Source organism: Oncorhynchus masou, chromosome 12, assembly GCF_036934945.1.
Source record: "Oncorhynchus masou masou isolate Uvic2021 chromosome 12, UVic_Omas_1.1, whole genome shotgun sequence".
Classification (NCBI taxonomy): domain Eukaryota; kingdom Metazoa; phylum Chordata; class Actinopteri; order Salmoniformes; family Salmonidae; genus Oncorhynchus; species Oncorhynchus masou.
This window is the reverse complement of record NC_088223.1, coordinates 11,188,048-11,210,547: the sequence shown is the minus strand read 5'-3', so window position 1 is coordinate 11,210,547 and position 22,500 is coordinate 11,188,048. Positions and strand designations below refer to the sequence as shown.

Below are 22,500 nucleotides of genomic sequence, written 5' to 3'. Positions count from 1 at the left end.
TGTGTGTGTGTACTATAACCTGTGTGTGTGTGTGTGTACTATAACCTGTGTGTGTGTGTGTGTGTGTAATATAACCTGTGTGTGTGTGTGTGTGTGTGTAATATAACCTGTGTGTGTGTGTGTGTATAATATAACCTGTTTGTGTGTGTGTACTATAACCTGTGTGTGTGTGTGTGTGTGTGTGTGTGTGTGTGTGTGTGTGTGTGTAATATAACCTGTGTGTGTGTGTAATATAACCTGTGTGTATGTGTAATATAACCTGTGTGTATGTGTAATATAACCTGTGTGTGTGTGTAATATAACCTGTGTGTGTGTGTAATATAACCTGTGTGTGTGTATAATATAACCTGTGTGTGTGTGTGTGTGTGTAATATAACCTGTGTGTATGTGTAATATAACCTGTGTGTATGTGTAATATAACCTGTGTGTGTGTGTAATATAACCTGTGTGTGTGTGTAATATAACCTGTGTGTGTGTGTAATATAACCTGTGTGTGTGTATAATATAACCTGTGTGTGTGTGTGTGTGTAATATTAACTGTGTGTGTGTGTGTACTATAACCTGTGTGTGTGTGTGTACTATAACCTGTGTGTGTGTGTGTAATATAACCTGTGTGTGTGTGTGATATAACCTGTGTGTGTGTATAATATAACCTGTGTGTGTGTGTAATATGACCTGTGTGTGTGTGTGTATAATATTAACTGTGTGTGTGTGTGTGTGTGTGTGTGTGTGTGTAATATAACCTGTGTGTGTGTGTGTGTATAATATAACCTGTTTGTGTGTGTGTACTATAACCTGTGTGTGTGTGTGTGTGTAATATAACCTGTGTGTGTAATATAACCTGTGTGTGTGTGTAATATAACCTGTGTGTGTGTATAATATAACCTGTGTGTGTGTGTATACTATAACCTGTGTGTGTGTATACTATAACCTGTGTGTGTGTATAATATAACCTGTGTGTGTGTGTGTGTGTGTATACTATAACCTGTGTGTGTGTGTGTAATATAACCTGTGTGTGTATAATATAACCTGTGTGTGTAACCTGTGTATAGGTGTTCCAGAGACCCAGTGCTCTAGCAGCCCAACAGCAGCAATATGCCTTGGCAGCAGCACAACAATCTCACATTGGTAAGAGACAGAGAGAGTGTCTGTGTGAGTTGTTTTGCAGGTGAAAGACATTTTTGGGCAGTTTTTCAGCGATGAAAAGTTGTTCTTGGACTGGCTGTGTATCTTATGTCTGGCACAATTAGCATATAACCGATAGTTATGGGTGAAGACCCTCTGGGGAAAAAATAAAAATAATTATCTGTTTAAACAGTTAGGACTTAATTAAATTTAGAACAATAGTGATGAAGAATTGTTGGTTGGTCTCCCCTCAGGGAGTCAAATCAGACACTGAGTGCAACATATACAATGTATTTGGAAAGATTTCCTCTTTACACATTTTGGTACTTTTAGAGATTTTAGTGACCAAAATGATCCGTTTTCAGTATTATTGAAACGTTAAAGTAATGATAAACGGAAGTAATTTCACCACGTTTTATATTGAAAACCAACAAACAACCAAATAAAATTAGCAGCACTGTTCACTTGTGTTTTTTGTTGTTGTATGTTCTGTAGACAGGGTGACTATCTTCGATTTTAAGTTTCCCTCGGCACTCTTGTAAAACCCCCAAAATACGACCACACTTCAGATTTGGTTCTCTTAGAAGGCCGGAAAAAATCTCCTGAGCACTGCCACTGTCTTCCACCATGTTTTCACACAAAACACAACCCACGTTGCGTTCTGCACCTGCGTCAGACTGTTGCTAACGTTGGTTGATGCTGGACAGTATTTACAGGGAGTTTTTCAAACCACGGTTGTAATGCTAATTTAAATTTGAAACTGTAAAACTTATCGTCTGGAATTTTACCGTGGTTCATCTTGAAACCGGTAACCGTATCGTCCTTAGTTACGTTACAGCCTTATTCTAAAATGTATTAAATCATTTCCCCTCATCCATCTACACACCATACCCCGTAACGACATCACGCTACCCCGTAACGACATCACGCTACCCCGTAACGACATCACACTACCCCGTAACGACATCACACTACCCCGTAACGACATCACACTACCCCGTAACGACATCACACTACCCCGTAACGACATCACACTACCACGTAACGACATCACACTACCACGTAACGACATCACACTACCACGTAACGACATCACACTACCCCGTAACGACATCACACTACCCCGTAACGACATCACCATACCCCGTAACGACATCACACTACCCCGTAACGACATCACACTACCCGTAACGACATCACACTACCCCGTAACGACATCACACTACCCCGTAACGACATCACACTACCCCGTAACGACATCACACTACCCCGTAACGACATCACACTACCCCGTAACGACATCACACTACCCGTAACGACATCACACTACCCCGTAACGACATCACACTACCCCGTAACGACATCACACTACCCCGTAACGACATCACAATACCCGTAACGACATCACACTACCCGTAACGACATCACACTACCCGTAACGACATCACACTACCCGTAACGACATCACACTACCCGTAACGACATCACACTACCCGTAACGACATCACACTACCCGTAACGACATCACACTACCCGTAACGACATCACACTACCCCGTAACGACATCACCATACCCGTAACGACATCACACTACCCCGTAACGACATCACACTACCCGTAACGACATCACACTACCCCGTAACGACATCACAATACCCGTAGCGACATCACACTACCCGTAACGACATCACACTACCCCGTAACGACATCACACTACCCGTAACGACATCACACTACCCGTAACGACATCACCATACCCGTAACGACATCACCATACCCGTAACGACATCACCATACCCGTAACGACATCACCATACCCGTAACGACATCACCATACCCGTAACGACATCACACTACCCCGTAACGACATCACACTACCCCGTAGCGACATCACACTACCCCGTAGCGACATCACCATACCCCGTAGCGACATCACCATACCCCGTAACGACATCACCATACCCCGTAACGACATCACACTACCCCGTAGCGACATCACACTACCCCGTAGCGACATCACACTACCCCGTAGCGACATCACACTACCCCGTAGCGACATCACCATACCCCGTAGCGACATCACACTACCCCGTAGCGACATCACACTACCCCGTAGCGACATCACCCTACCCCGTAGCGACATCACCCTACCCCGTAGCGACATCACCCTACCCCGTAGCGACATCACCCTACCCCGTAACGACAAATCAAAAACTGTGTTTTTAGACTTTTTGCTAATTTATGACAAATTAAAAACAAATCACATTTACATAAGTATTCAGACCCTTTACTCAGTACTTTGTTGAAGCACCTTTGGCAGCGATTACAGCCTTGAGTCTTCCTGGGTATGACACTACAAGCTTGGCACACCTGTATTTGGGGAGTTTTTCCCGTTCTTCTCTGCAGATCCTCTCAAGCTCTGTCAGGTTGGATGGGGAGCATCGCTGCACAGCTATTTTCAGGCTTCTCCAGAGATGTTCGATCGGGTTCAAGTCTGGGCTCTGGCTGGGCCACTCAAGGACATTCAGAGACGTGTCCCGGAGCCACTCCTGTGTTGTCTTGGCTGTGTGCTTAGGGTCGTTGTCCTGTTGGAAGGTGAAACTTCGCCCCAGTCTGAGGTCCTGAGCAGTCTGGAGCAGGTTTTCATCAAGGATCTTTCTGTACTTTGCGCCGTTCATCTTTCCCTCGATCCCGACTAGTCTCCCAGTCCCTGCCACTGAAAAACATCCCCACAGCATAATACTGCCACCTCCATGCTTCACCGTAGGGATGGTATTGGCCAGGTGATGAGCGGTACCTGGTTTCCTCCAGAAGTGAAGCTTGGCATTCAGGCATAAGAGTTCAATCTTGGTGTCATCAGACCAGAGAATGTTGTTTCTCGTGGTCTTAGTCCTTTAGGTGCCTTTTGGAAAACTCCAGGCTCTCATGTGCCTTTTACTGAGGAGTGGCTTCCATCTGGCCACTCTACCATAAAGGCCTTATTGGTGGTGTGCTGCAGAGATGGTTGTCCTTCTGGAAGGTTCTCCCTTGAGCTCTGTCAGTGACCATTTGGGTTCTTGGTCACCTCCCTGACCAAGGTCCTTCTCCCCTGATTTGTCAGTTTGTCCAGGCGGCCAGCTCTAGGAAGGGTCTTGGTGGTTCCAAATTTCTTAATTTTAAGAAGGATGGAGGCTACTGTGTTCTTGGGGATATTCAATGTGTCAGAAATGTTTTTGTACCCCACTCCAGATCTGTGCCTCGACACAATCCTGTCTCGGAGTTCTACAGACAATTCCTTCGACTTCATGGCTTGGTTTTTGTTCTGACATGCACTGTCAACTGTGGGACCTTTATATAGACAGATGTGTGCCTTTAAAAAAAAAAAAAAATCATGTCCAATCAGTTGAATTTGGACTGGACTTGGAGACAAAACATGGCACCAATAATTACTTCCATTACACCAGATGCATGTCCTTGAATGTATTACCTCGCGCACAGATATTATAAGATCATTTAGTAGCTAATGGCAGCCTGCAGTACCCCGGTTGGCTGTCAACTTCAGTTACGCAGTGAGAGGAGGCAGCAAGGAGCTCAAACTGTGCAAGTTTAGTCTCCATGAGGCGCCATCATAACCTCCCCACTGGGCTTCAAATGCCCTAATTGAGTCTTCACATCTTTATGATGGATGTCACGTGATCAATGGCTTTGTCAATATACAGTCATTTGTACACTCACAAATTGCTGCCTGGTATTGTGACACCATAATTTCCATGGTAACGTAGAACGTTCGTTCAAATGATGTTAACTGATGTGGCTCATGCAATTCAATAAATGTTTTGTCGGTTGAGCTGAATCGACAAATCATTGCACATATTTTTTACTTCCTGCTTTGTTGCTATGGGTACACTCACAATGGCCACCAGTCCCACCCATTATGTCATCATTGACTTGAATGTGGACGGCTGTCGCACTCCTTGTCTTTCTATGGCAGCACATGTAGTCAGGATGTGTGTCTGGCTGACCAATTACCGTCAACCCAAAAAATGTCCACGACCGTCGGGCAGCTCTCGTCTCTGTTTCTCTGGGATCTTTATGTGCGTGTCTTTTCAGGTTTGGCTCAAGCGTTTGTTTCCAACCCTTACATCATCAGTACCGGTCCGTCTGGAACCGAACCGTACGCTGCTGGACTGGCAGCTGCTGCAACACTGGGTAAGACACACACACACACACACACACACACACACACACACACACACACACACACACACACACACACCTGCCATTTTGTTATTTCATATCCCCTGTACTATGGGAATATGATGACAGTCCAGCATGCATACATTTTTCTACACGGCTGGTCCCAGGAATCTAACCTGCTGTCTTGACGTTGTAACCTCCATCCCGTTCCAACTAACTTATTGTGTGTGTTCAGGCCCAACGGTGATGTCTCCTCAGTACTACGGGGTGACTCCCTGGGGGGTGTATCCAGCCAATCTGTTCCAGCAACAGGCTGCGGCTGCCAACAACTCAGCCAATCAACAGGCTCAAGGACAGAACCAGCACAACCAACAACAGGTCAGTGGCGTCCTATTGGCTAGACCGCTCCTCATTAGGTAAAGCTACTGTCTGACTCTTTTTTTTTTTGCTTCAGTGCTCAGCGCTTTATGGTTGTGAGATGACCACAAGCCCAGAGAAGTTATGCCCTCATGCACCTTATTTCTCCTAACGTCAGTGTGTGTTCATGGCGTTTTACTAAGAACAACATCTTGTGGAGTTAAACCAGCCCTCCACCGCTACTCAGCCTTTCCCATTGGCTCAGTCTCAGACCCTTCTGCCCTCCTATTGGCTAACCTTTCCCATTGGCTCAGTCTCAGACCCTTCAGCCCTCCTATTGGCTAACCTTTATGTAACTCTAGGTGATGCGTGGGGGCGGTAACCAGCGACCCCTGACCCCTAGCCAAGGTCAACAGGGTCAGCAGAACGACCAGCTGATCTCCGCCGCAGCAGTCAACTCAGCTCTCGCCTTTGGACAGGGGCTGGCTGCCGGCGTGCCTGGTGAGCAAGACATTTACTCACACACACACACACACACACACACACACACACTGATTAACCCATGTGTTCCTCTCTGCAGGCTATTCCATGCTGGCTCCAGCTGCTTACTATGACCAGACGGGGGCGCTAGTGGTCAACACAGGATCTAGGGGCGGACCCGTACGCCTCATGGCCCCCGCAGGCTCAGTTATTATCTCTCCCTCCGCTGCACAAGCAGGTAACACACTCCTTTATTTACAATATCACTCAGTCACTCTAATATGGTATCTCTGTCACACTGTCACCCTAATACGGCATCTCTGTCACCCTAATACGGCATCTCTGTCACCCTAATACGGCATCTCTGTCACCCTAATACGGCATCTCTGTCACCCTAATACGTCATCTCTGTCACCCTAATACGGCATCTCTGTCACCCTAATACGGCATCTCTGTCACCCTAATACGGCATCTCTGTCACCCTAATACGGCATCTCTGTCACCCTAATACGGCATCTCTGTCACCCTAATACGGCATCTCTGTCACCCTAATACGGCATCTCTGTCACCCTAATACGGCATCTCTGTCACCCTAATACGGCATCTCTGTCACCCTAATACGGCATCTCTGTCACCCTAATACGGCATCTCTGTCACCCTAATACGGCATCTCTGTCACCCTAATACGGCATCTCTGTCACTCCAGTCACCCTAATACGATATCTCTATATACGTTGTGTGCAAAAGGCATGAGGAGGTAAGCGAATAATTACAGTTTTGCAGATTAGCACTGGAGTGATAAATGATCAGATGGTCATGTACAGGTAGAGATACTGGTGTGCAAAAGAGCAGAAAAGTAAATAAATAAAAACAGTATGGGGATGAGGTAGGTAAAAATGGGTGGGCTATTTACCGATAGACTATGTACAGCTGCAGCGATCGGTTTGCTGCTCAGATAGCAGATGTTTGAAGTTGGTGAGGGAGATAAGTCTCCAACTTCAGCGATTTTTGCAATTCGTTCCAGTCATTGGCAGCAGAGAACTGGAACGAAAGGCGGCCAAATGAGGTGTTGGCTTTAGGGATGATCAGTGAGATACACCTGCTGGAGCGCGTGCTACGGGTGGGTGTTGCCATCGTGACCAGTGAACTGAGATAAGGCGGAGCTTTACCTAGCATGGACTTGTAGATGACCTGGAGCCAGTGGGTCTGGCGACGAATATGTAGCGAGGGCCAGCCGACTAGAGCATACAGGTCGCAGTGGTGGGTGGTATAAGGTGCTTTAGCAACAAAACGGATGGCACTGTGATAAACTGCATCCAGTTTGCTGAGTAGAGTGTTGGAAGCAATTTTGTAGATGACATCGCCGAAGTCGAGGATCGGTAGAATAGTCAGTTTTACTAGGGTAAGTTTGGCGGCGTGAGTGAAGGAGGCTTTGTTGCGGAATAGAAAGCCAACTCTAGATTTGATTTTCGATTGGAGATGTTTGATATGAGTCTGGAAGGAGAGTTTACAGTCTAGCCAGACACCTAGGTACTTATAGATGTCCACATATTCAAGGTCGGAACCATCCAGGGTGGTGATACTAGTCTGGCGTGCGGGTGCAGGCAGCGAACGGTTGAAAAGCATGCATTTGGTTTTACTAGCGTTTAAGAGCAGTTGGAGGCCACGGAAGGAGTGTTGTATGGCATTGAAGCTCGTTTGGAGGTTAGATAGCACAGTGTCCAAGGACGGGCCGGAAGTATATAGAATGGTGTCGTCTGCGTAGAGGTGGATCAGGGAATCGCCCGCAGCAAGAGCAACATCATTGATATATACAGAGAAAAGAGTCGGCCCGAGAATTGATCCCTGTGGCACCCCCATAGAGACTGCCAGAGGACCGGACAGCATACCCTCCGATTTGACACACTGAACTCTGTCTGCAAAGTAGTTGGTGAACAAGGCAAGGCAGTCATCAGAAAAACCGAGGCTACTGAGTCTGCTGATAAGAATATGGTGATTGACAGAGTCGAAAGCCTTGGCCAGGTCGATGAAGACGGCTGCACAGTACTGTCTTTTATCGATGGCGGTTATGATATCGTTTAGTACCTTGAGCGTGGCTGAGGTGCACCCGTGACCGGCTCGGAAACCAGATTGCACAGCGGAGAAGGTACGGTGGGATTCGAGATGGTCAGTGACCTGTTGACTTGGCTTTCAAAGACCTTAGATAGGCAGGGCAGGATGGATATAGGTCTGTAACAGTTTGGGTCCAGGGTGTCTCCCCCTTTCAAGAGGGGGATGACTGCGGCAGCTTTCCAATCCTTGGGGATCTCAGACGATATGAAAGAGAGGTTGAACAGGCTGGTAATAGGGGTTGCGACAATGGCGGCGGATAGTTTCAGAAATAGAGGGTCCAGATTGTCAAGCCCAGCTGATTTGTACGGGTCCAGGTTTTGCAGCTCTTTCAGAACATCTGCTATCTGGATTTGGGTAAAGGAGAACCTGGAGAGGCTTGGGCGAGTAGCTGCAGTGGGGGCGGAGCTGTTGGCCGAGGTTGGAGTAGCCAGGCGGAAGGCATGGCCAGCCGTTGAGAAATGCTTGTTGAAGTTTTCGATAATCATGGATTTATCGGTGGTGACCGTGTTTCCTAGCCTCAGTGCAGTGGGCAGCTGGGAGGAGGTGCTCTTGTTCTCCATCGACTTCACAGTGTCCCAGAACTTTTTGGAGTTGGAGCTACAGGATGCAAACTTCTGCCTGAAGAAGCTGGCCTTAGCTTTCCTGACTGACTGCGTGTATTGGTTCCTGACTTCCCTGAACAGTTGCATATCGCGGGGACTATTCGATGCTATTGCAGTCCGCCACAGGATGTTTTTGTGCTATACGGTATCTCTGTCACTCAGTCACCCTAATACAGTATCTCTCATCACTTGTATCAGCCCACCAAACTCTCACTTATGACAATTTATTTCTCTCCTCTCTCTCCTTCCCCCTCTCCTTCCCTCTCTCTACTCTCTCTCAACCCTCTCTCCTTCCCTCTCTCTACCCTCTCTTCTTCTCTCTCCTTCTCTCTCCCTACCTTCTCTACCCTCTCTCTCTACCCTCTCTCTCTACCCTCTCTCTCTACCCTCTCTCTCTACCCTCTCTCTCTCTACCCTCTCTCTCTCTACCCTCTCTCTCTACCCTCTCTCTCTCTACCCTCTCTCTCTCTACCCTCTCTCTCTCTACCCTCTCTCTCTCTCTACCCTCTCTCTCTCTCTACCCTCTCTCTCTCTCTACCCTCCCTCTCTCTCTCCTTCCCTCTCTCTCTCCTTCCCTCTCTCTCTCCTTCCCTCTCTCTCTCCTTCCCTCTCTCTCTCCTTCCCTCTCTCCAGTGGCGGCAGCAGCTGCAGGTGGCGGGGCTAATGGTGGTATGGGAGGCGGGGCCAATGGTCCGTTCCGAGCCATGCAATCACAGCATCCTCAGCAGCAGGGGGGAGGGGCTATACCAGGAAACTCCTTTTATGGATCCTCTCTTAGCAACTCATCCCAGAGCTCCTCCCTCTTCTCTCAAGGTAGCCAATTGACGTACTGTGAGTGAAAAACTAAACGGGTGAATTGGCAGAGGTCGTTTCCAGACCGACTACATTGGAGACGTTGCATGCCGCGTCATGGATTGGCCAGTCGTGCATCGGATTCCTATATCATGTGGTAGTTCATAGGTCAACAATCTGTCTTGGCTTTGTGAGATCTGGCAGGTGTCTGCGATGTAGTCGGCCTGGAACGTGACCAAAATGTGTTCAAATATTATTTTGTTTAGCATATAAACTCGGTGACAGAAGTAGATTAACAAAGGTGATTGGTTGTTTTCTCTACAGGCTCCGCCCAGCCGGGCCCCGGCTCCGCCTCTCTGGGGTTTGGTCAGAGCAACTCTTCACTCGGAGGGACGTTGGGCGGCTTTGGCACTGCAGGTGTGTGGTGGTTTGACTCAGTAGGCTGAATGGAGAGCAGGGGTGGGTTACCGTTATTCCGGTATCCGAACGAACGTTAGTTTTCTGTTACTTGCGAGAGTATTAATTTTGGACAAATAATAAAAATGCTTATTTTAATGAAAGGGCTTTGTCTAAAATGTAATTATCTGTGAGATGTGTACATACAAGTACCATGGCATTAGAAGTGTTAATGAATCAACAGATTTGGCAGTTATTATGGATGCGCCCCATTAAAAAACCAAACACTGGTAGCCTACACACTTTTCACCTGTGGAGCTTGTTATTGTGGGTCAATCAAAGCAGCACTACCGTCAGAGGCTTCATGTGTTGTAAGTGAAGTCGAAATCAAATGGTATTAGTCACATGCTTCTGAAACAACATGTTTAGACAAACTTACTTACGGGCCTAACCAGAGAAATAATAGAAAAATAACACGGAATATTACACACACACACAAACACAGCGGAAGTCGGAAGTTTACATACACTTAGGTCATTAAGACTCAGTTTTTCACAATTCCTGACAATTAATCATCGTAAAAAATGTCCCTGTTTTAGGTCAGTTATATTCACCACTTTATTTTAAGAATGTTAAATGTCAGAATAATAGTAGAGAGATTTATTTCAGCTTTTATTTCTTTCATCACATTCCCAGTGGGTCAGAAGTTTACATACACTCAATTAGTATTTGGTAGCATTGCCTGTAAATTGTTTTGTCTTGGGTCAAACGTTTCAGGTAGCCTTCCACAAGCTTCCCACAATAAGTTGGGTGAATTTTGGTCCATTCCTCCTGACAGAGCTGGTGTAACTGAGTCAGGTTTGTAGGCCTCCTTGCTCACACATGCTTTTTCAGTTTTGCTCGCAAATTTTCCATGGGATAAAGGTCAGGGCTTTGTGATGGCCACTCCAATACCTTGACTTTGTTGGTGTTCTTTGGCTAGCAAGCCTCCCCCTTATTCCTCCAAACATAACGATGGTCATTATGGCCAAACAGTTCTATTTTTGTTTCATCAGACCAGAGGACATTTCTCCAAAAAGTACGATCTTTGTCCCCATATGCAGTTGCAAACTGAAGTCTGGATTTTTTTCATGGTGGTTTTGGAGCAGTGGCTTCTTCCTTGTTGAGCGGCCTTTCAGGTTATGTCGATATAGGACGCGTTTTACTGTGGATATAGATACTTTTGTACCCGTTTCCTCCAGCATCTTCACAAGGTCATTTGCTCTTGTTCTGGGATTGATTTGCATCTTTCGCACCAAAGTATGTTCATCTCTAGGAGACAGAACACGTCTCCTTCCTGAGCGGTATGACGGCTGCGTGGTCCCATGGTGTTTATACTTGTATACTGCTGTTTGTACAGATGAACGTGGTACCTTCAGGTGTTTGGAAATTGCTCCCAAGGACGAACCAGATTTGTGGAGGTCTACAATTGTTCTGAGGTCTTTGCTGATTTCTTTGCTGGTGAAGTGACTAGGCAACAGAACAGATAATAGCCAGTAACAGCAGTATACTGTAGGTAGGGGTAAAGGATAGATAATAGACAGTAACAGCAGTATACTGTAGGTAGGGGTAAAGGATAGATAATAGACAGTTACAGCAGTATACTGTAGGTAGGGGTAAAGGATAGATAATAGACAGTAACAGCAGTATACTGTAGGTAGGAGTAAAGGATAGATAATAGACAGTTACAACAGTATACTGTAGGTAGGGGTAAAGGATAGATAATAGACAGTAACAGCAGTATACTGTAGGTAGGGGTAAAGGATAGATAATAGACAGTTACAGCAGTATACTGTAGGTAGGGGTAAAGGATAGATAATAGACAGTTACAGCAGCATACTGTAGGTAGGGGTAAAGGATAGATAATAGCCAGTAACAGCAGTATACTGTAGGTAGGGGTAAAGGATAGATAATAGACAGTTACAGCAGTATACTGTAGGTAGGGGTAAAGGATAGATAATAGACAGTAACAGCAGTATACTGTAGGTAGGAGTAAAGGATAGATAATAGACAGTTACAGCAGTATACTGTAGGTAGGGGTAAAGGATAGATAATAGACAGTAACAGCAGTATACTGTAGGTAGGGGTAAAGGTTAGATAATAGACAGTAACAGCAGTATACTGTAGGTAGGGGTAAAGGATAGATAATAGACAGTAACAGCAGTATACTGTAGGTAGGGGTAAAGGATAGATAATAGACAGTAACAGCAGTATACTGTAGGTAGGGGTAAAGGATAGATAATAGACAGTAACAGCAGTATACTGTAGGTAGGGGTAAAGGATAGATAATAGACAGTAACAGCAGTATACTGTAGGTAGGGGTAAAGGATAGATAATAGACAGTAACAGCAGTATACTGTAGGTAGGGGTAAAGGATAGATAATAGACAGTAACAGCAGTATACTGTAGGTAGGGGTAAAGGATAGATAATAGACAGTAACAGCAGTATACTGTAGGTAGGGGTAAAGGATAGATAATAGACAGTAACAGCAGTATACTGTAGGTAGGGGTAAAGGATAGATAATAGACAGTAACAGCAGTATACTGTAGGTAGGGATAAAGGATAGATAATAGATAGTAACAGCAGTATACTGTAGGTAGGGATAAAGGATAGATAATAGACAGTAACAGCAGTATACTGTAGGTAGGGGTAAAGGATAGATAATAGACAGTAACAGCAGTATACTGTAGGTAGGGGTAAAGGATAGATAATAGACAGTAACAGCAGTATACTGTAGGTAGGGGTAAAGGATAGATAATAGACAGTAACAGCAGTATACTGTAGGTAGGGGTAAAGGATAGATAATAGACAGTAACAGCAGTATACTGTAGGTAGGGGTAAAGGATAGATAATAGACAGTAACAGCAGTATACTGTAGGTAGGGGTAAAGGATAGATAATAGACAGTAACAGCAGTATACTGTAGGTAGGGATAAAGGATAGATAATAGACAGTAACAGCAGTATACTGTAGGTAGGGGTAAAGGATAGATAATAGACAGTAACAGCAGTATACTGTAGGTAGGGGTAAAGGATAGATAATAGACAGTAACAGCAGTATACTGTAGGTAGGGGTAAAGGATAGATAATAGACAGTAACAGCAGTATACTGTAGGTAGGGGTAAAGGATAGATAATAGACAGTAACAGCAGTATACTGTAGGTAGGGATAAAGGATAGATAATAGCCAGTAACAGCAGTATACTGTAGGTAGGGGTAAAGGATAGATAATAGACAGTAACAGCAGTATACTGTAGGTAGGGGTAAAGGATAGATAATAGACAGTTACAGCAGTATACTGTAGGTAGGGGTAAAGGATAGATAATAGACAGTAACAGCAGTATACTGTAGGTAGGGATAAAGGATAGATAATAGACAGTAACAGCAGTATACTGTAGGTAGGGGTAAAGTGACAAGGCAACAGAATACTAATTATTTATCAGTCTCATGGCTTGGGGGTAGAAGCTGTTCAGGGTCCTGTTGGTTCCAGACTTGGTGCATCGGTACCAATTTGCCTTGTGGTAGCAGAGAGAACTGCCTGATTTGGTAGCTGGAGTCCTTGACACTTTTTAGGGCCTTCCTCTTTTTAGGGCCTTGCTCTTTTTAGGGCCTTGCTCTTTTTAGGGCCTTCCTCTTTTTAGGGCCTTCCTCTTTTTAGGGCCTTGCTCTTTTTAGGGCCTTGCTCTCTTCCCGCTCCACCGCAGCCCCGTCGATGAGGATGGGGACGTGCTCGGACCTCTGTTTCCTGTCGTCCACAATCCGCTCCTTGGTCTTACTGACGTTGAGGGAGAGGTTGTTTTCCTGGCACCACCTCCCTATATGTTGTCTCGTCGTCGGTGATCGGGCCTGGAGTCGTGCGCGAACAGGGAGTACAGGAGGCGATTGAATATTCACCCCCGATGGGCTTCCATGTTGAGGGTCAGCGTGGCGGATGTGTTGTTGCCATCACAACCTTGGCGCTCCCCGTCCAGGATCCACTTAATCCCAGGATCCTTAGCTTAGTGATGAGGGCACTGGTGGTGAACGCCGAGCTGTAGTCAAATGGTTTTCCTTTTGTCCAGGTGGGAAAGGGACGTTTGGAGAGCACTAGATATTGCGTCATATGTGGATCCGTTGCAAATTAAAGTGGGTCCAGTGTCTCTGGGATGGTGTTGATGTGAGCCATGACCAGCCTTTCAAAGCACTTCATGGCTACAGACGTGAGTGCTACGGGGTGAATGTCATTTAGTCAGGTTACCTTGGCGTTCTTGGGCACAGGGACTATGGTGGTCTGCTTGAAACATGTAGTTATTACAGACTCCGACAGGGAGAGTTTGAAAATGTCAGTGAAGACACTTGCCAGCTGATCAGTGTTCTGAGTATACATCCTGGTATTTTGTCTTGCCCCCAGGATGTTAACCTATTCATAGGATTTTACTCACATCGGCTACGGAGAGCGTGATCGTCCGGAAGAGCATGGTTCAGTGTTGCTAGCGTCGGGGCGAGCATATCATTTATTTATCTCGTCTGGTAGGCTCGCGCCACTGGACAACTCGCGGCTGGGTTTCCTTTTGTAGTCCGTAATAGTTTACAAGCCGTGCCACATCCGATGAGCATCAGAGCCGGTGAAGGTAGTATTCTTCTTTGTCCTGTATTGACACTGCGTGTTTGATGGTTCATCGGAGGTTGTCGTAGGATTTCTTATAAGCGTCCGGATTAGTGTCCCGCTCCTTGGAAGCGGCAGCTCTTGCCTTTAGCTCAGTGCAGATGTTGCCTGTAATCCATGGCTTCTGGTTGGGAAATGTAGGTACGGTCACTGTGGAGAAGACGTCGTCGATGCAATTATTAATGTGGTAAACTCCTCAAAGCCATCGGATGAATCCCGGAACATATTCCAATGGAGGGAGAGCTTTCTATGCGAGTCTGTGTGAAGTAAAGGTGATCTGGAGGCCTTTTGCCTTTAGTTGCACAGGTGACATGCTGGTAGAAATGAGGTCAAACAGATTTCAGTTTTCCTGCATTTAAATAACCGGCCACTAGGAGCACCGCCTCTGAGTATTTTCTTGTTTGCTTATGACCCTATATAGCTCGTTGAGTCCGGTCTTAGTGCCATCATCAACTTGTGGTGGTAAATAGACAGCTACTAGAAATATAAACTATTTTAGTAAATATTATAGGCTACAGCTCATCATGAGCTATTCTAACTTAGGCGAGCAGAACCGCGAGTCAAACCTCCAGTCTTCCTTGATATTAGAGATTGCGCACCAGCTGATAACTGAGAGACACCCCCCTCACCTGAGCTCTCCCGATGCTGCCGTGCTGTCCTGCCGATAGAAAAACCAGCTAGATTTATATTTACAATGTCCTTGTTTTGTCACGACTGAGAAACAGGATATTACAGGTCTTCAGATCAGTCTGGAATGAAACTCATCCAGTTTATTCTCCAGTGATTACACGTTCACCAATAGAACGGAGGGTAGAGGCAATTTTTCCACTCTCTGTTGTTGTGTTGTCAGGTATCCCACAAGCCGGCCTCTATTGCGCTGTCTCCTTCAAGTGTCGGGAATTTGGGCTTGGTCCGGAATAATTCATGTATTTTGCCTCTGACTCATTGAAGTAGAAGTACTCTTCCAAATCGAGGTTAGTTATCGCTGTTCGGATGTCCAGAACCTATTTTCGGTCATAGAAAATGATGTGGGAAACATTATGTACAAAAAATGTTAAGCTCAGCACAAAAAAACACACAAAATAGTGCAATTGGTCAGGAATCCGCAAAACGTACTCTATTCCGTCCAGTGCCATTCACCACCAATTTGAGTTCTAATCAATGCAAGATGAAATTACAATTACACAATTAAATTAACAGGTAGGCTGTTGTTTAATATGGAGTTGTTTTAGATGAGGATACAGCTAAATAGCCTGAATTAGCCGGGCTAGCTAGCTGGCTAACTAACTCCAATACACTCTTAACCCGGAAGCCAGCCGCACCAATGTGTCAGAGGAAACACCGTACACCTGGCGACGTGTCGGTGTGCATTGCGCCCGGCCCACCACAGGAGTCGCTAGAGCACGATGGGACAAGAACATCCCTGCCGGACAAACCCTCCCATAACCGGGACGACGCTGGGCCTATTGTGCACCGCCCCATGGGTGTCCCGGTTGCGGCCGGGATCTTTAGTGGCACAGCTAACACTGTGATGCAGTGCCTTAGTCCACTGTGCCACTCGGGAGGACCGACTGTTAGAATAATATCATTGCTTTTTTCAGATAGTCACAATAACTGTAAAAAATGAAATCATTTCAAATGCCCATCCCTAATGGAAATGCTTCTCACTATTCCTGTTCAACTGTCTGAAGCTTTCTGACTTGTCTATGTGTCTGTGTGTATAGCTCCCCCTACTGGTCAACTCTGTGTTAATGGTCTCTCTGTCTCCCTCCAGTGGCTAACTCCAGCGGTGGCAGCAGTTCTCGTCGTGACTCTCTGACTGGCACTAGTGACTTGTACAAACGCACGCAGTCCAGCCTCACTCCCATTGGCCACGGGGGGTTCTACAACGGAACCCTGGGCTTTAGCTCCTCCCCCGGGCCGGTCGGAATGCCTCTGCCCAACCAAGGCCCCTCCCACTCCCTAACTCCACCCCCCTCTCTGTCCAATCACAGCTCCTCATCCAACCTCAACCTGGGTGAGTGACGAGGTCTATTGTTACCATGCTGACATAAAACTTGCAGTGTATTTTTGTGGTTGTAACATTTTATCATGGTTATTATTATGTCCAATCAGCACTAACCATCCCTCTTCTCTGAAACCCTCCCACAGGAGGTCTGACCAATGGCAGCGGTCGTTTCATATCTGCTGCTCCGGGGGCGGAGGCGAAGTATCGCAGCGCCAGTTCTGGATCCTCCCTCTTCTCTCCCAGCAGCCAGCTCTTCCCGTCGTCACGGCTACGTTACGGAATGTCGGACGTGATGCCGTCAGGGCGGAGCCGGCTTCTGGAAGACTTCCGGAACAACCGCTACCCCAACCTGCAGCTGAGAGAGATTGCTGGGCACATCATGGAGTTCAGTCAGGACCAGCACGGCAGCAGGTAGAGACACACATCATGGAGTTCAGGTAGACACACATCATGGAGTTCAGGTAGACACACACATCATGGAGTTCAGGTAGACACACACATCATGGAGTTCAGGTAGAGACACATATCATGGAGTTCAGGTAGAGAGACACACATCATGGAGTTCAGGTAGAGAGACACACATCATGGAGTTCAGGTAGAGAGACACACATCATGGAGTTCAGGTAGAGAGACACACATCATGGAGTTCAGGTAGAGAGACACACATCATGGAGTTCAGGTAGACACACACATCATGGAGTTCAGGTAGAGACACACATCACAGAGTTCAGGTAGAGACACATATCATGGAGTTCAGGTAGAACCAACACGGCAGCAGGTAGAGACACACATCATGGAGTTCAGGTAGAGACACACACATCATGGAGTTCAGGTAGAGACACACACGTCATGGAGTTCAGGTAGAGACACACACATCATGGAGTTCAGGTAGAGACACACACATCATGGAGTTCAGGTAGAGACACACACATCATGGAGTTCAGGTAGAGACACACACATCATGGAGTTCAGGTAGAGACACACATCATGGAGTTCAGGTAGAGACACACATCATGGAGTTCAGGTAGAGACACATATCATGGAGTTCAGGTAGAGACACATATCATGGAGTTCAGGTAGAGACACACACATCATGGAGTTCAGGTAGAGACACACACATCATGGAGTTCAGGTAGAGACACACATCATGGAGTTCAGGTAGACACACATCACGGAGTTCAGGTAGAGACACACATCACGGAGTTCAGGTAGAGACACACACATCATGGAGTTCAGGTAGAGACACACACATCATGGAGTTCAGGTAGAGACACACACATCATGGAGTTCAGGTAGAGACACACACATCATGGAGTTCAGGTAGAAACACACACATCATGGAGTTCAGGTAGAGACACACACATCATGGAGTTCAGGTAGAGACACACACATCATGGAGTTCAGGTAGAGACACACACATCATGGAGTTCAGGTAGAAACACACACATCATGGAGTTCAGGTAGAGACACACACATCATGGAGTTCAGGTAGAGACACACACATCATGGAGTTCAGGTAGAAACACACACATCATGGAGTTCAGGTAGAGACACACATCACGGAGTTCAGGTAGAGACACACATCACGGAGTTCAGGTAGAGACACACACATCGCGGAGTTCAGGTAGAGACACACACATCACGGAGTTCAGGTAGAGACACACACATCACGGAGTTCAGGTAGAGACACACACATCACGGAGTTCAGGTAGAGACACACATCATGGAGTTCAGGTAGAGACACACATCACGGAGTTCAGGTAGAGACACACATCACGGAGTTCAGGTAGAGACACACATCATGGAGTTCAGGTAGACACACATCACGGAGTTCAGGTAGAGACACACACATCACGGAGTTCAGGTAGAGACACACACATCACGGAGTTCAGGTAGAGACACACACATCACGGAGTTCAGGTAGAGACACACATCACGGAGTTCAGGTAGAGACACACACATCATGGAGTTCAGGTAGACACACATCATGGAGTTCAGGTAGAGACACACATCACGGAGTTCAGGTAGAGACACACATCATGGAGTTCAGTCAGGACCAACACGGCAGCAGGTAGAGAGACACACCTATGGCCATATTCAAAAAATGTCACAGCAATATAGCACAAACAATCTCATCATCCCTGCCCAATACCAAAACCCTGTTACCAAACCTCCGACCTACTGTCTTTTATCATTATTGATTGAGTCCAGATGTTGTCTGCCCCCCCCCCCCCCCTTCATTATCCTCCTCATCTCCCTCTCTCTTTATCCCTGTGAGTAAATATAGGAACATTTAATTTGAGTGTTGTGAATCTCCAGGTTTATCCAGTTGAAGTTGGAGAGGGCCAGCTCAGCGGAGCGTCAGTTGGTGTTCAGTGAGATCCTCCAGGCTGCCTACCAACTCATGGTCGACGTCTTTGGAAACTATGTCATACAGAAGTTCTTTGAGGTGTGTGCACACGGAGTATTAGTGATGCACCGATACCAATATCCAATATTTTCTTTGCCAAAAAAAACCCACCGATACAAATATTTAACATTTTTAGTGGCCTTTTAAATATTCTAGTACAGTTAAATAGTTAACACACACATGGACGCAGCGGTGTAAGGCAGTGCAAGAGGCGTCACTACAGTCCCTGGTTCGATTTTGGACTGTATCACATCAGGCTGTGATTGGGAGTCCCATAAGGTGGCGCACAATTGGCCCAGTGTCGTCTGGGTTTTGGCCGGGATAGGCTGTCACTGTAAATAAGAATGTATTCTTAACTGACTTGCCTCGTTAAATAAAGGTTACATACACACACACACCACACACACACCACACACACACACACACCACACACACACACAACACACACACACACACACACACACCATATATACATACACACACACACCACACCACACACCACACACCACACACACACACACACACACACACACACACACACACACACACACACACACACACACACACACACACACACTGACCTAAAAGTAATTTTGTTGTCATTTACATCCCCATTACCAGTGAAACATACTAAATCTATTTATGTCACTTACTTGCTGTGCTGTTTCGTTGTTCAGTCGTTTCATTCTCAACCCGGGATTTCTATGGAACGCCGTTTGGGTCTTTTCCGTGTCAAAAAAGATCCACTATTTGACCAATCCGGACCTGAGTATGACTGGATGTCACATAATAGTTTAAGGCGTTCATACATGTTTTTATGGAGTTATTACACATTCGTATTTTATATATCACAACGATTCATCGACACGTATGCTACGATGCTGTATGCTACGATGCTGTATGCTACGATGCTGTATGCTACGATGCTACGATGCTGTATGCTACGATGCTGTATGCTACGATGCTGTATGCTATGATGCTGGTAAAGTTGTCTCGCGCACCTACAGTGCTGGTCATAAAAAAAGCTAGCTAGCTCATGGATGCAAACAATGTTCTTCCCCCAAAACATAGTAAAACGACAATCTATTTCAGTAGCTATAGTTAGCTAGCTAACTATATAGCTAGGTGTCATCATCTAAAATAACTCTTAATTTATAAGACAGTTCTTATTTGATTAATGGTGGTCGGACCCATCTATGTGAAGCTAGCCACCATAACGATTAGCCACAATAGTGGACTTTGTGGTTATCCTTCAAAATAAAAGTATGTCATTGACAGTGATGCAAATCCATACAAATAGTAGAATTCTGCCATAATTGAATAGATCATGCTAAACGAGGTTGGAATGTTATGTAAAATCAACAAAAGACGATCATTTGTTAATTTGACAACCTGTTGAAATCACACTGGATGTATTCGACTTCAGAATTGCATTGGGGGAATACTTATTTCACTGTACAGCCTGCCCTATTGATTATGGATCAATGACATGGGTTATCAGTCCGTACAGCCTGACCTATTGATTATGGATCAATGACATGGGGTATCAGTCCGTACAGCCTGACCTATTGATTATGGATCAATGACATGGGGTATCAGTCCGTACAGCCTGACCTATTGATTATGGATCAATGACATGGGGTATCAGTCCGTACAGCCTGACCTATTGATTATGGATCAATGACATGGGTTATCAGTCCGTACAGCCTGACCTATTGATTATGGATCAATGACATGGGTTATCATTCCGTACAGCCTGACCTATTGATTATGGATCAATGACATGGGGTATCAGTCCGTACAGCCTGACCTATTGATTATGGATCAATGACATGGGGTATCAGTCCGTACAGCCTGACCTATTGATTATGGATCAATGACATGGGGTATCAGTCCGTACAGCCTGACCTATTGATTATGGATCAATGACATGGGGTATCAGTCCGTACAGCCTGACCTATTGATTATGGATCAATGACATGGGGTATCAGTCCGTACAGCCTGACCTATTGATTATGGATCAATGACATGGGGTATCAGTCCGTACAGCCTGACCTATTGATTATGGATCAATGACATGGGGTATCAGTCCGTACAGCCTGACCTATTGATTATGGATCAATGACATGGGGTATCAGTCCGTACAGCCTGACCTATTGATTATGGATCAATGACATGGGTTATCAGTCCGTACAGCCTGACCTATTGATTATGGATCAATGACATGGGGTATCAGTCCGTACAGCCTGACCTATTGATTATGGATCAATGACATGGGTTGTCAGTCCGTACAGCCTGACCTATTGATTGTGGATCAATGACATGGGTTATCAGTCCACTCAGGGACACCTAGAGAACAGTAGCATCGTAGCTCTTATTGTGGGACTCTGAAACAACTGTGAATTGAGCCACATTTATTGTCAACCTACGTGTATTCAACACCATTCCTGAGGAAAAACTATACTGTGTGAATGTTTTGGAGTCTGATAACTCTGAGGACGACGTTGGGGAAAAGTATCTTGGGTATTGAGTGGACTTGATACCCCATTTCATTGATCCCCAACCCTTACTGACTAGACTTGATACCCCATTTCATTGATCCCCAATCCTTATTGAGTGGACTTGATACCCCATTTCATTGATCCCCAATCCTTACTGAGTAGACTTGATACCCCATTTCATTGATCTCCAATCCTTACTGACTGGACTGATACCCCATTTCATTGATCCCCAACCCTTACTGACTAGACTTGATACCCCATTTCATTGATCCTCAATCCTTACTGAGTAGACTTGATACCCCATTTCATTGATCCTCAATCCTTACTGAGTAGACTTGATACCCCATTTCATTGATCTCCAATCCTTACTGACTACACTTGATACCCCATTTCATTGATCCCCAATCCTTACTGAGTAGACTTGATACCCCATTTAATTGCGTCACATTCCAACCTTGTTTGACATTATCTAGTCTAAATATTATTAAATGTTGTTTGAAGAGTCAAATGAATAGCTTATTTAACCCATCAAATAGTGTTATTGTCAATGTGTATCTTTTTTGACACTCAAAGACCCGCAAAGATATCAGCTGATGTTAGAAGGGCTATATAAATACATTTGATTTGAAAGACCCGAACGGTGTCCCATAGAATGCCGTGCAGCTAATCGCACTGACCCCACTACTGTGTAACTCCGGTAGGCCAGCGTCTGAAAAACAGTGCACTTGGTAGTGTGTAGCGCTGCTCGACCAGTCGGCGAAAGCCAACATCACCCACGACAGAGAACGGTTGATTGTCAAGGGCAATGAATTCCATTATCTTGCCTTTAATGGATTTTGGACTTTGAGTCGTCTCGCTG

At 45.6% G+C, this 22,500-nt stretch overlaps 1 protein-coding gene across 11 annotated transcripts in view; it reads left to right on the top strand.

Moving 5' to 3' along the window:
- LOC135549539 (pumilio homolog 1-like) overlaps positions 1–22,500 on the top strand; it is a 70,432-nt gene that overhangs the window by 38,490 nt on the left and 9,442 nt on the right. For 4 of the 11 annotated variants that reach the window (XM_064979570.1, XM_064979567.1, XM_064979571.1 and 1 more), the window contains exons 9-19: positions 1,053–1,128; positions 5,215–5,313; positions 5,537–5,679; positions 6,021–6,159; positions 6,239–6,376; positions 9,486–9,683; positions 9,969–10,061; positions 10,818–10,898; positions 16,497–16,739; positions 16,874–17,141; positions 19,050–19,179. In XM_064979570.1, the coding sequence (XP_064835642.1) occupies positions 1,053–1,128; positions 5,215–5,313; positions 5,537–5,679; positions 6,021–6,159; positions 6,239–6,376; positions 9,486–9,683; positions 9,969–10,061; positions 10,818–10,898; positions 16,497–16,739; positions 16,874–17,141; positions 19,050–19,179 (1,608 nt within the window). The remainder of the gene's footprint in view (positions 1–1,052; positions 1,129–5,214; positions 5,314–5,536; positions 5,680–6,020; positions 6,160–6,238; positions 6,377–9,485; positions 9,684–9,968; positions 10,062–10,817; positions 10,899–16,496; positions 16,740–16,873; positions 17,142–19,049; positions 19,180–22,500) is intronic. The other 7 variants (XM_064979578.1, XM_064979576.1, XM_064979577.1 and 4 more) reach the window with 3 other exon arrangements.